Source organism: Bidens hawaiensis, unplaced genomic scaffold (genome assembly GCF_021521415.1).
Source record: "Bidens hawaiensis isolate Kalapana, Puna unplaced genomic scaffold, B.hawaiensis_p1.1 tig00016829_1, whole genome shotgun sequence".
NCBI classification, from domain to species: domain Eukaryota; kingdom Viridiplantae; phylum Streptophyta; class Magnoliopsida; order Asterales; family Asteraceae; genus Bidens; species Bidens hawaiensis.
This window is the reverse complement of record NW_027492551.1, coordinates 524451-539588: the sequence shown is the minus strand read 5'-3', so window position 1 is coordinate 539588 and position 15138 is coordinate 524451. Positions and strand designations below refer to the sequence as shown.

The window sequence follows — 15138 nt, the reverse complement described above, 5'->3', positions numbered from 1 at the left end:
AAATGTTGGACATTTGTTTGGCACTTCTCGGGGCGATTGCTTCCGCAATGTCCCTTGCGAATTTTGACTTTCCTGCATTTGTAGCAGTTGGTCTAAAGGTTTTGGAGAAGTCACGCGGGTTTCTCTCCGCGATTGGTTTAAAAGCTTCCCCAAAATTCCTTTTTGGTTGGACGTCCGTTTCCTTACGCTTCCCTTTCGCCTTATGGCGAGGGTTCGCGTCGGTATCGGACTCCAACTCGTCGTCTGAGTACTCGCAGTCACTGCTCATATTGAGGTGTTGGCGAGTACTGCCGAATTCGTCGGCCTGTTGAGCTGAACGCAAGCGTTCATCCAATTCGGCTTGGAATTCTCTTTGCCCTGCTTCGGCCCACGCCTTCACTTGATCTAGTGTTTGGCGAGGGACTCTCGTTCGTTTTTCCAGCTGGGTATCGGTGAACCCCAGTGGAATATTTACTGCACTTGCCCCGGCTTGGGTAGTCGGGGTAGTGTTCGTAAGGATTGTATAACCGCCGGTGTTCCCCCCAGTTGCTGGGGTTGTTATCGGGGTTTCTTGGTCGGTTACAGGCCTTTGGACCGGAGTAACGTTAACCATTTCTTCAGAAATTGTGAAAAAACTAAAATAGTTCTAGCTTTTATGCACGGATGGCGCCAATGAAGAAACACTAAGTGACCCGGTACAGATTATAGATAATCTGGGGGTTAAGTAATGTTTCCCACGGATGAGATCTAGCTGAGAAGGTTGTTCTTCAGGAGACCTGCAAAACAAACACCGTAAGCTCGTCACTGAGAAGGGGGGGGGGGTTCCTCCTTGTGACCACCCTCCGGCGTGAGAATCAGACTAGGTTGCTCTGAATATAAGTGTATATTAAGAGATTGCTAGATAACTGGATAGCAGATGATCTTACCATTCCAAGATGTTGGAGTATTTATAGCCGAAGGTAGGTTTCCTAGAAGGTACAGCCGGCTGAATAGTATTCCTGTTCTACCAACAGTGGACTATGCACAGGCCATACTGGTTGGTGGGTAGGTTACGGCCAACAGTAACAAAGTCGGCTGCACTATTCCACCGACTGTAGACTATGCACGTCCTACCTACTGTGGATTGTACGCAGGCCATGCTGGTTGGTGAATAGGTTACGGCCAACAGTAACACTATTCCACCAACTGTAGGCTGCGCATGCCCCACAGTAAGGGTTGGTGAGTAGGCAGCGGCTAATAGTGACAAACAGTACTAGAGGGTGCTCCTCCTCGCACTGTTGTCGGTGAGCTGTCACCCTGTGATTGGCTCATGGGCTGTTCTGGTCAGATCGTCTGTCCTATCCATACCTTGGTAGGTATAGTACAAAAGATCTTTCAGAATCATACAGACTGGCTCATTTAGGCGAGATTGTTCCCGCCTTGCTCATTCCTTCATGTGACTACTGAAGTATCTAGTGTCTTGTGCGTGTAGCCCTGCTGTCTGCGGGTAGCCTTCCCTGATGGCTTGTATCCGCAACTGCGGGAACAGGCGGGGTACTTTACCATTGGGAGGCTTTCCCTGCATGTACAGCTTGCGTACTGCGCGTAAGGTTCTCTGAGCATGGTGGGTCCTGCGGGAGCAGATGGCCTTTGCGCAGACGTCCCTGTTCAAGGTGAGTCTTGCGGGACCAACTGGGCTCTGCTGGGACCTACCTCTTCAAAGCCAAACTGTCTCAAGCTTCCTTGAACATGATCATTATGCATATGTAGTAAATGGATATAGTAAATACCAGTTTATTTTTATCCTAGCAATACTATCTATTTAGGGGACTGACTCCAACTATTTTTATCACACTGTTATCATATGATGTCCAAAGCGGTTTGCGTCAAGTAGAACGCAGCTTGCGTCAGACATGTGGAGTGGATATGAATCTGTTACGGATATCTTGATGATGATGATTGTAATTTGGACTTTCTTGATTATGTTCTAGTAACAAGATGGATAATAACCATTTGTTTTTATGCGTTATTTTGGGACCCACTCGCAAAATATGCATTCGCAGTTTCTGGTGGTCGATATTCGTTTAAACGAAAAGTCACTAAAATGCATTTTTAGTGTTGGAATGTAATCCAATCTTGAAAGAGAAGTACACTTTTGTTTGTTAGTCTTCTAATTCTCTCAGCCACAAAGTATATATGAAGTTAATTGCTGCTAATTACATCTTTTTGAAAGCTGAAACCGACGTGCTCATCGATCAGGAACTCGGGATTGTTGGTCACAGTCGGTCTCCAGGCGAGTCGGTCCACTAGCCAGCCTTTTTTCACCCTAGAGTTGGATACATATCTGTTACACACTTACACCATCAATAATATGTTACTATCATCAGAACCACACTAAAGAAATAGCCCAAAAGTTGACAACTTGACAAGTTGGTAAACAACCAACTTGGTCAGCCCAGTCAACTGGTTTTGACTTTTGACCCTAACAAGTCTTGACTTTAGGCTAAACAGGGATGGCAAATTGGCAATGAAACCCGAACCCGATGAGAAAACCCGAAACGTTACATAATTGGGATTATTTTGGAAACTTTTTGTGGGTTTGGGACGGGTTTGGGATTTGTAATATACCCGGCCTGACTACCTGATAACATTGACCCATTTACCCGATTATCTACCCGATGGACCCGAAACATTTTTTTTTATATTATACACCAATACACAAACATTTATATACAGTATATTATAAATATTTTAAATATATTATTTGTCGAAACTTGTTTACGGCAATTGCAATTATCTGAGACTTTTATTTTTATGGTAATCATTATATGTAATCTTTTAGTTATATTTTTGTCAAAACCCGATAGAAGCCCGGCGGGTTTTGTGTCAGGCATACCCTTACATGTATTTTTTCAAAACCCGAAATCCGATGGGAAAACCCGAAACCCGACGGGTTTGGGACGAGCTTTATGAATCGGGTATGGGTTTGGGAATACCTAAAGCCGACCCAAACCTGACCCATTGTCATCCGGCTAAACACGAATTTCACGGGTTTGAGTTTAAGCTAAACAAGTACAGGTCAGTTTTGGGTCGAACCCACAAGCATGTTTAGATAAACCAGTCGTGTCGTGTCATGAATACTCGAATGTCCACATAATTATTGTGTTAGTCAGGTTAAAGTTTAAACACCCATTTTGCTACTTCTATCTATATTACAACATTAATGTTTAAGAGTTTATATGCATTCATCCAAAACTTTACATACAAAATTGATTTAAATACATGATACATTATGTATGTATATGCACAAGTGTAACAACATCAAAACGATCACACATTAGCTATAGGAGACCTACGGACGCTAGTAGTCCCCCGTCGCGACTCTTGCCATTTTGCACTTATTTCCGCCACCACAAGTCTCGTAAGAAACAGCCCCGCCACTAAAGCCGCAGCCATAAGCATAGTGAAAACTGCACTCCAGCTCTGGGTCGAAATGTAACCAGTAAGCAACGGTCCTATTGCAGCACCAATGGACCCGGTCCCATCAATGATTGCAGTGACAGTTGCAAGGGCCCGTGAGTTGCCTTTCAAGGACCGGTGGGTCCCGAGGTCAGCTGAAACCGCAGTGGTTATGAGTGCGTAGGGCCCGTTGACAAACACGCCGGTTACTAGCATGAGTATGATGTTTATGGTCATGGATGCATGTCCATAGTTTCGGTAGACGTATAGGGCTGGGATAGCACAATACATGAAGCTTGCAGCTGTAATGGCTCGAGCGTTTAGCCGGTCTGAAATGTGACCGGCTAGGATTCCGCCCACTACACCGCCTACGTCGAATAGTGTGGATAGATTACCGGCTGCCACGTCAGATAAGTATTCTCCATCTATGGCTGCAAAAATATCATACATCCATAGTAAAGTTTAGTATTTCAACTTTTTTATTAACTTCAACTGATTAAACCGTCTAAAACCGATTTAAGCATTTGACCCATTTTAACACGACCCATTACCATACGTTAGGGGTGGCAAATGTGACCCATGGGTTGAGTGGGTTGTATTAAAATGTATATAATGGGTCAGAATGGGTCAAACTAAAAAAAGAAAATGACTGAAACGGGTCAAAATAGGTTGACATTTCTCAAGTTGTTTATATATATATATATAGAACGAGAAAAACGGATGAAACTTTTTAGTATTTTTACTTTTTTAGATTTTGATTTATATTTTGAGTTATGATTTTTAAATTATTTTTTTTTTTTGAATTTTTAATGAGGGGTTTTTGAAATGGGTCAAAATGGGTTGAGATTTCAAAAACCCCTCAATAAAAAGTTCAAAAAAAAAATTAAAAAATCATAACTCGAAATATAAAGCAAAAACTAAAAAAGTAAAAGTATTAAAATGCTTCCTCCGTTTTTCACGTTCTATATAAAAAATATTGAGAAATGTCAACCTGTATTGACCCGTTTAATTCATTTTCTTTATTTAGTTTGACCCATTTTAACCCATTATATGCATTTTAATACAACCCATTCAACCCAATGGGCCACAATTGCCACCCCTACCATTCGTCGATCCCACCCTTTCAAAAACAAAACTAGATCAAGATTCAAGAGAACAATTTTACCTGTATGACTAATGTAAAACGGGAGCCAATACAAAAACGTATACGCAACCAACTTCGCAAAAAACAGGCAAAACGCAAACGGTGCAACCCCGGGTATCTTCCACGCTTCTATAAACCCGACCGGTGATTCTTTCTCATCCTTACTATTCAAACCCAAAAGAGGCTTAGTAACTTCAGCCCCAATCTTTTCAGACAAAACCGGGCTATCCCCATCTTTACTAACCCCTGCTGATTCGGGATCAACCGGTAAAAACATAAAAAGCACCAACCCAACAAAAATAATCCCCAAGCCCGGAACAACCATAGACCAACCCCATCCATATTTCAAATAATAAGAAGCTATCAAAGAGCCCGAAATATTCCCAACCGACGTATGCGCGTTCCAAACGCCCATAACGAGCCCACGGTTACCTTTTTCAAACCATTTCCCGATCACTGCAACCACCGAAGGCCAGCCCGTTGACTGAAACAACCCGGCCAGCATTTGAACTATCAAATAATAATAAAACATATGAATGTTGGCCCAATATCCGACTCCAAATAATGAAGTGAATAAACCAGTTCCCATCATTCCAATGGTTAAAAATATCCTTAGGTTCATTCGGTCTCCAATATGGCCCGAGAAGAACATACCGATAGAGTACACGAATAAGAAAGCTAAGTCTAGGTCTCCGAGTAATGCAGTCCCGTTTGATCCGTTAAACGGGGCCCACCCGGTTCCTAGTAACCATGAAAGTGTTTTGCAACTTAGTAAAGACGAGTTTTCTAGTGTTTGAGGGTCGAGTGAGCTTTTTATAATGCTGGTGGTTTTACGAGTCGCGTGGTAGCTTGCGTATGCTAAGAATGTGATGATGAGGACTATGGCTTGGTGTGTTTTGAATGAGAGGCTTGATTTTTTTATGTATTCCAAGAATCGGATTCCGGGTGGTTTCGTGTTGGTGTGTGTGGTTTCGGGGTATGAGATTGAACCCATGGATGAAGAACAGCAAGCTGAAATACAAGAACAGTTGAGATCAGTTAATAAGTGGATGAAGGATTAACTTTATGACTTATGAATACATGATTACATAAAATTAGTTCATGAGGTATAAGACAAAATTCCATAAAAGGAATCAAATCCAACTTGTTAGATTATGTTGTCTTGCAGTTTATAGTAGCATTTTAATAAATTAAACCAATATCAAGTTTGAAATCAGGGTGGCCATGGTATATTAAGGGGTGCAAACGAGCCGAATCCGAGTTTGACTAGGCTTAAGCTCGGCTCATTTTGATCTATGGGAGCTCGAGCTTGGTTCGCTTCAAGCTGTTTTCTAACGCTCGAGCTCGTAACTCAGTTTGTGAATGGCTTGGCTCGTTTGTTATTTATTAATTACTCTACATGCGATTTTAGTTATTTAACTTATTTTTGTATACTTTTAATGTATATTATTATTATTATTTTATATATATCTAATACATTAAATAAAAGTTATATAAATAATAGGCTTATCTAGGCTCACGAGCTAACCCAATCTTAATAAATGAAGCTCGGGATTGGGCTCGTTTATTAAACAAGCTTATTTTAAGGCTCGAGCTTGTTTAAGCTGGGCTCGATTCGAGCTTTTAACGAGCCAATCTCAAGTAGCTCACAAGCCAACTCTGCTCAATTGCACCCCACAAATGGCTAATACTGATCTGGAAAACTTTCATAAAGCCATAAATTGAAACAATATGACAAATTAACTGAACAGAACCACTGCAAAACTAATAAGATGATGAGGAAGAACAATTTGAGGCTTAAAACAATTAGTTCAAAACTAATCGTTCGTCTTCTTCATCATCTCCTTAGTTTTGCAGTCATTTTGTTCGGTTGATTTCCACATATGGTTTCAATCAGTGGCGTAAAGGAAGTTTTCTAGATTCGTCTTCTATTAGTAATAACTAGTTCTCCGTAATAAAAACAGAAGATGGATCTGGAAAACTTCCTTAAAGTCACGGATTGGAACAATATGTGGAAATTAACCGAACAAAACGACTGCAAAGCTAAGAAGGAGATGACAAAGACTAGTCTAACTGTGAATATCATAAAACGATGATTATTCAATGAAATAATGATCGAATTGTACCTAAATATCAGTTTCAAGTGGCGGATTGCATGCAGAAAATTGGTGGATTGAAGAATTAGTTTATTGTTTTGTTCATGTGGTATATGTGAAGCCGTGAAGGTGGTTTACTTGCTTGTTGGTGTGAGTCGTCATGAATCTCGCATGATCCGTTTTTATAAACAGCAGTTTCTTACAGATTAAGGATTACGGTATTGCCCCTTGCTTATTTTTATAATTACTTCTTTGCCTAAACTTAAATATTTCAAATGTAATAATATTTTTCTTTTTTTGATATTTCAAATGTACACGTAAGCCAAAAGAAAAGGCTAACGTGACATTTTGATGACTTACAATCTTAAGCCACTTTTCTAATTTTGAATACAATGATTAGACCTGGTTGTTTAAAACTTAAAACCGGTTTGGATTGAAATCGGTTTGGTTTGGTCAACAAAAGTCAAAATCGGTTTACGATCGGTTTTGGTTCGAGTTGAAACCGGTTTCTTAATAGATTACGATTAGTTTCTCGGTTAACTAGTTTGGAATAGGTTTCAGTGTTGAAATTATAAACCGGTTCCGAAGCTACGGTTTCAATGGTTCCAAACCGGTTTTCACATAATTGATTTCAAACCGATACAGTTTCGGTTTGATTTTCAGATCGGTTAGATTACCGGTCAAGACTGGTCACCCCTATTTTGTCAACCCAATTTTGAACCCAACTCATGTAAGTTCTTAAATTTGTCACTAAAAGGATACCTAAATTGTTGTTTTAAAGCACCAAATGCAACTTTGATCACTAAAAAGATTATGACTAATCCAACAAAAACGAGATAACCGAATTTAGGTAATTTAAGTTTGGGTATAACCATATAACCAAAACTTTCTTATTTAAACACTTGAACGGACAAATATTTAATCCCGAGCTTAAATATAACTCAAAGAAAGCTCAAATCCACCCATTTAGCCATTTTTAGGTAAATTCACCCTCAATTATCAATGTTTGCTAATTTCCTAAGCAACCCATTTTATTAATTGTTATTATGTACTAGTATGTGGTGGAGATCTTTGGCCAAATATTGCTGATCAATTGTGGGCATGTTTCGTGTTGCTTATAGTTTTGCATGGTACAGGCCATATACTGCCGCATAATGCGGGTATAATAATATCATAGTTTATTGGAAAATTGGATTGTAATAATTCAAACTTAATACAGTTGACCGATAATAATCTCAATTTTGAAAATAACTGTCACTAGTCCCAACTTTTACACTATTTGTTTTCATTGAACCTCCGTTAAAAAAAACTTAACGACGTTAAGTTTTTTCCAAATTTAAAATTGATTTTTTAGGGCTTTTGATCGGAATGAGAATGTGAATCGATTGATATAAAATTTAACTTGAAATGACGCTTCAAACAGCTTGATTTTTGTTAATTAAAAGTTTAAACAACGGAATTGAAGCATCCTTTAGTCGTTTGGACCACCGTTTGGAAGTAAATTTTACATTAATCGACTCGTATCCTCATTCCGATCAAAAGCCCTAAAATATTAATTTGAAATTTCGAAAAAACTTAACGCAGTTAAGTTTTTTTTAACGGTGGTCCAATGAAAACAAATAGGGTGAAAGTTGGGACCAGTAACAGCTATTTACAAAGTTGAGATTATTATCGGCCAAATGCATTAAGTTGGGATTATTAAAATCCAATTTTCCTAGTTTATTAATATGGTTGAACAACTCACTTATAACTTAAATTCAATCTACTACTTTAATAAAAGAATACCACTTTATGCCACTTGTCATTCTCTCAATCATCCTCACCTTTTTAAACTCATTTTGTTATTTGGATCTCATGTGGGTCATTACCTAACCCAAAATAGTCTTATTTTTATGTATATATAAAGTAAGTGTGTTAATGTTTATTTATTTCTTTTTTTTAATATTTTAACGTCATGTTTATCCTTAAGTAATAAAATGGAACAATTTATCTATAGAAAAAGAACATGTCAAATGGGATTGAAGTGGTCGTAACATTGCTTTATTATTATTATTATTATTATTATTATTATTATTATTATTATTTTAGTACTTTCAGGTATATAAAATAAAAATCAATTAAAATACTTTCTTCCTTGAAAATTTTCATTATACATATTTGACTACATTTTCATAAATTTGTTTATCGACATACTAACCATTTAAATTTATTATTTTGGTTTATTTTAGAAAGATAGATTCATGAAACTCTTTTCTTAGCTATCATATATATAACTAGCTTTTATTCCTCTTAATACGGAGTTGTTTTATATTATTCATTTCTAATATTAATATATTTTTTAGATTTAAATTTTATTTATTGTAAAAAAAATTATTAATATACTTAGGATTTGATGATAAACGGGTTTCACAAATAAATGAGATGTTATAACCCGGTTTAAAAGCTATATGAGTTTGGTGAGACCCACAACCCGCTTTTTTTTACTATAAAATTGTTTATTAATTATAAATTATATCTTAAAAAAACGGATACTATTTGTTAGTATATCTCTATTTTATAGGATTTTCATATCAAGTAGTTGAAGAGATTAATTTTTAATATATGAGAGGTTATAACCCGTTTAAAAGGTTGTCTGGTTTTGGTGAGACCCAAACCCGTGAATTCGATTTAAATGCATGAGAAACTTTCATTTACAAATGAAGCAATCTAGTGGCTTGAGAGAATCTAAGGAGACTTCGTTTATATATATATATTTAAGATAAGATTAAGATTTTAAACATAATCTTGTTTTAGTATTTATGGTTGGCTTGTACTTGAAATAACATGTGTTTTCACACGGGCATCTATACGTCGTTTTGTCAAGATTTACAGGCAGACATTAACTAAAAATTTTGATTATTGATAAACTAGGTATACTGACCAACACAACCGCAAACATAGTGTACAAGAAAATTATCTCTTATTAGTAAATATTTGTGTAATGTTTCTTTAGTAATTCCTATATTTTTAATATAAATTGTAATTTTATTAACAATAAATGATAATTGTGTTGTCGATTGTATTTTGATAAATGTTTAAAATTTTAAAATTTTCATAAATTCCCATGTAATACATGGGGCTCGAACTAGTAATCAATATTCGTCACTATTATACACAAGGTTTATGTTTATAAAAAAAGTATTAACTGTATAAAGAAATCAATAAAAGGTTTATAGTTTATAAAAATTATTAATGTATAACAGTATAACAAGCTAAATCAAGAATTTGTAAATTATTTAAAAGCTTTGTAAAATTTCAAATTACTTGTAAGTTTTATTAAATCAAGAATTTGTTTTAAACTCTATGGTAGCATACTTGCATAGACATACAAGTCGGTTGCCCAATATTTTAGTTTGTAAAAAATTTGAATAAAACTTGTGAATTGGTAAAATTAAAGAATTTATTTAAAGAGTTGTAATAAATTTAAGAATTTATAAGCTCACATGATTTTTTAAATATTACAATTAGAGCTGTCACTTTTACCCGAAACCCGAAACCCAACCCGAGAAAACACGTTCCCGAACCCGAACTAACCTGGCCCGAAAACCCGAACCAAAATAATTCGGGTTGGTTCTCGAATTTGATTTATAAGTTTCAGGTCAACCCGAATAAACTTTTAGTTTGAAATTAAATATATTTTTAGGTATTATATGTTTAGTCTTAGCCACTAATTCACGTTTTTAAAATTTGGTCTTAATCAATTGTTCTCATTACAACTATTATAGATCGAATGTTTATTGTTAATTTATGTTTTCCATTTATCACTGATAGCAACCGTAATCGAACAACCAAATCACGTCCGACTGAAGACGATTATGATTCGAGTTAGTTTTACTCTTCTTTTGGATTTTTTTATCAAGTTATGTTGGTTTATTATTTGATTATTTGCTTACGAGCAAAAAATAATATGTTGTTTTAATTTTAGCATTGTAGTTTTTTAATTTTTTTTTTGTTTTGTTTTATAGGATACTTGAAACCCAATTAACCAAACCTGAAAAAACCCGAACCCGACAAACCCGTAAGCGATTCGGGTTGGGTTTCGGGTTAAGATTTAAAACTTTAAAACCCGAAGAACCCGACCCGAAAAACCCGAAAAACGAACCCGAATAACACCCCTAATTACAATAAATAATTTGGTTTATAATGTTATAATAAAAAGTTTATGACGATAATGTTGAAAATGTAAAGATAAGTTGATGATTGGTTAATTGTTTGAAAAACAAAATTATGAGCGATTGATTTAAATGTTTCACATATATACAAAGTGATATGGTCTCTTTCATGCACATACTAGTGTTTCATATTAAAAGACAAAAAGCCTCATTCATAAAAATTCTAAAAGGTTTGAACAGCTATTCAAATTTCAGACAACTCAAATTCTCGAACGTGCTAGTTACTACACATTTCAAAACTAAATATTTCCATCTTTTTTAACTTATTGTGGTTGGGCAACTTGTTATGCCCTAGCGCCTACTACGTTAACGAGTAGGGCCGGCTTCGAGAAAGCAAAAAAAGTTTTGGGCCGAAAGCGAAAATTTTTTTTTGCCTTATATAAAAAAAATATTTTGTTGCGTTTTAACAATTTAAATTTTATATGGGTTTACTTGGTTATAATTTGGGTTGTGTAAAAAGCTTTTGTATAAAAAAGAATTAAACATGTGTCAAATGGGACTTGAACATATAACCTTTTGGTTAGGAACTTAGGAGTAATACCCTTTGCCACTAGACCAAAATATTGGTTATGTAATTATATTTAAACATTAAATATACATATTGTATTTTATAAAAATACAATATAATTAAAAAAAATAACCGGGCCAAGCGGATGTCGGGCCTGTGGCCGTCGACCACCTTGCCTCACCCCATGGCCGGCCCTGTAACGAGCCAACGAAGCGCTATGGGGTCGTCATTATGTTCATGGCGCCATGCAGGTTTGTCATGGGGGTGAGCGGGAATTTTTTAATTCTTTTTTTATACAAAGCTTTGATATAACATTAATTAGGAAATAATTGCCTGCTAGATAAATAGTCATAGCAGTATAGCACGCTACTTAAGGTATTGGCTAGCTAAAGTTCATTGTTCACGTGCCAGTGATGTGACGTTTTAACCAGCAAAACTTATTAAACTATAATAAATAGCCTTAAAGAGACTTCTCCCATTTTCAATATTTTATCCGGTATTTCACATCAACGTCAAATTAATTTTTTATAGTTTTTTTCTTAATTTCTTTTTTTTCCTCAAATATCATGGTATCATACTATCATCCCACTTTGCCAATAAAGGCCAAAACCACTTAAAAATGAAAATGTAAAAAATCGGCATGTACTTCCCAGATTCTGTGGAAAAAATATACACAGGACAAACAAACCGAGAGACGGTACTATTGACCGGCCTCGTTATTTTCCACCCTTTCCCCGGCTCTCACGGACTCCACTCCGTGTGCTCTTACGCTGTGTTCCCAAGTTAAATTAACGAAAGAATGAAAGAGAAAGAAAAGGAAAACTTTCTTTTCCTTTCCTTTCTCACATCCTATCTCTTTTACTTTATTTTCCATTTAATTCTTCCCATTTTAAAAAGAAAATTTTTACCCTTTAAAACCTTACATTTTCTCCACTTTTCGTTTGCCCTTCTCCCTTTAAATAATGAAGCTCAGTGAACTCTATCTTTCCATCAATTTCCTTTTCTTTATCCGAGAAAGAGTTACAGTGGTTGTGGTATAAATGTAGTTTGTTGGCAACAACAAGGGCATTTGGGTAAATATGGAACTTGAAGTAGCATGGCATGCTGCTGACGTGTAAAACCCTCATTGGGTCCCACAAGCTTTGTAGGATTGCTACACGTATCACCAGTTACTTGGTCATCGGCTACGTAGATGTCCTGGTCATTTCACCTGTCCAAACGGATTTATTATGTCTACATTATAATTCTTTATTAAAATACTATTAAACAAATAATTTTTTTAATTTTTTCTAATAATTCGGCATGCGTATGCAACAGAAAAAATGAATTATGTAAAGGTAAGTTCCATGGATTGAGATAAAAAAATATAATCATTATGAATGTTTTGTTTATAAATTATAATATACTAAAAATTAATATATCGACTTGTATTTATAGACGCATATATGGTATCATCAACATGAGATTAGTGACAACTTTTCTACCTATGCAACATATTATCATACGAAATGTGCCACGTCACGTGAAGACTACACGATGCTAGTTGATAAAATGATAATGATATGGTGGATAGACAAGGTAATATTTGAGTGCTAGTATACATCTATATATGTTACCATCATTCATCAAGTTAAGCGAGAATGTAACGAACCCTTGGAGTTTCTGATAAAGCGTATTTTGACAAAGTGCAAGTGAATATTGTGTCACTTTGTTCTCTTACGAAACACTCGACTAAGTGTCAAACATGCGCCTAAATATAATGTTGACCAGGAAGTGTCAATAAAGTATGTACTCGGAAAAAGTATAACCTAGTTAAATTGGTAAATATCATATCATATACCATTAACACCCGATTGAGAAAAGCGTTGTATGTCAAACATCTTGACGTCTGTATTATAGATATTTTATTTGAAAATCATATGCAAAGGTTTTTTTTAAGGAAACTAGTAATTTCTAACCAAATTTTAATGACTAATAGCGAAAACGACTAAACGTATTATAGACTATAGCTTGACAACCAATGAGCTAGTAGTGGAGTGGTAAGGGAGAGACCCGATGTTTCATGTGACTCATGTTCGATTATTGCTCCTCCGTCATTTAGTTTTGCGGACGTTGGGTGATGATAGGATACCAGCCCCCCCCCCCCCCCCCCCCGGGGGGGTCATTTGAGCGAGTGATCACAGGGGTTAACCTTAGATAAAGGATTTTCCCGGATCGAAAGTAAGAAAGTAATAATATATTTATGAAAATAATAAATAATAAATAATATGAGTATGTGTATATTATAAAGTGACAATCTAGAGATGATTATAAGTTTTAACTAGAACTAGAATGATTGAGTGGACCCTAGTGAAGATGCCGCGAAGTTTCCCTATGTTCGTTTTATTCATCTTCAACATGACAACATCCTATCCATACCTTCTTGGTCATATAGTGTACTTCGGCCAAACGTCTCCTCACGTTACATTGGGTCACATAACATTTGCTAGCTTCCATGTTTGTACTTGACATATTAATTAGTTTTACGTGTCACGAGAATATTCTCAAGGTTTGTATATCGCGATTATAAATAAAAATGACACAGATGTTAACTCATCAAGAAATGATCATTAAAGTTACCAAATTAGTCGTTATTATTGTTAGACAATGAATGATTTACGTGTTATGTGGTCGTGTAGATAGAGAGAACGGTACTATCTTGCATTGTCCATATGTGTTTTGTGTATACAAATGAAACATGATTTGTATATTATTAATACAGGGTTGTGTATGAATGGTTTTTTTAATATATTATATAACATGTACTCGGGTATAGAAATAATTATAAAAACTTTATGAGTTTAAAAGGTGTATGATATTAGGTGAAATCCGTCAGATTACCCGCATAGTGCCGCATTAAACTTAAATAATAAGTAGCATGGTACATTTGTTATAAACATGAATACAATCAGATTATAGGGTGGTTATAACTATGGTTGAGCGTTGGATATTTCAAGTTGGTTTTATAGATAAGTATATGATCGGATTTCGACTAATAGGCATCCCAATGGATAATAAGATCATAAATGAGTACATCCGATACACGCGAATCCGATAAGTAATAAGTAACAAACCTGATGGATATGAGATCCGCACGAACCACAAATTTTCTCTTATGTTATTGTATTCTAAACATATTATATTTGATTCTAATGAAGTTGAACACACATATATATATATATTTCTAAGTAGGCGGGTGTTATAGAAAGTAACTTGTACATAATTTATAAAGCTTTTTTGTAATTAGGGGTCGAAATATTTTTGCCATACTGCCATGAAAGTGAGAATCATAGGATTGAAATGAACCAGAAACTATTGGGCTTTATATGCAACAAGAAACTATTGGGCTTTATACGCAATAAGCCCATTTCTGAGCCCGGATAAAAGAAGTTAATAAGGTATTATGTACCATGAGTTATCATAGTTATGTTAAAATACAAAGTAAAAAAATTGAGAAGTGTATGAAGTAATTTAGTACATTAATTTTATATTTGAATGATTGTGATTGATTTGAGAATAAAATAAATGATAGGAATGATATATATGGAATAGCCCATATTTGTTAATTTTCTCTTTCCACATGCAATACACGAGTTAATTCTCACACCATTTTAAACGCCCGCAACCTTTTCATACGGCAATTTGTTTTAAAAAAAATTAACCATAATAACAAGCGTTTTTTTCTTTAATATGATTATCATATTGTTGTAAAAAAAATAAAAA

The 15138-nt window shown here is 35.4% G+C and overlaps 1 protein-coding gene across 2 annotated transcripts; it reads right to left on the bottom strand.

Annotated features, from left to right (window-relative positions):
- Positions 1–3145: 3145 nt before the first annotated feature.
- LOC143552250 (putative glycerol-3-phosphate transporter 1) lies at positions 3146–6777 on the bottom strand. Of its 2 annotated transcripts, XM_077042519.1 has the most exons (3): positions 6688–6777; positions 4583–5572; positions 3146–3848 (listed from the first exon to the last, which is right to left on the bottom strand). In XM_077042519.1, the coding sequence occupies exons 2-3, from the start codon at positions 5553–5555 to the stop codon at positions 3289–3291; spliced, it is 1533 nt and encodes a 510-aa protein (XP_076898634.1). In that variant the 5' UTR covers positions 5556–5572; positions 6688–6777; the 3' UTR covers positions 3146–3288. The 2 variants fall into 2 exon arrangements, with proteins under 2 accessions (XP_076898634.1, XP_076898635.1); XM_077042520.1 differs by lacking the exon at positions 6688–6777 and having other exon boundaries at positions 4583–5589.
- Positions 6778–15138: the final 8361 nt, after the last annotated feature.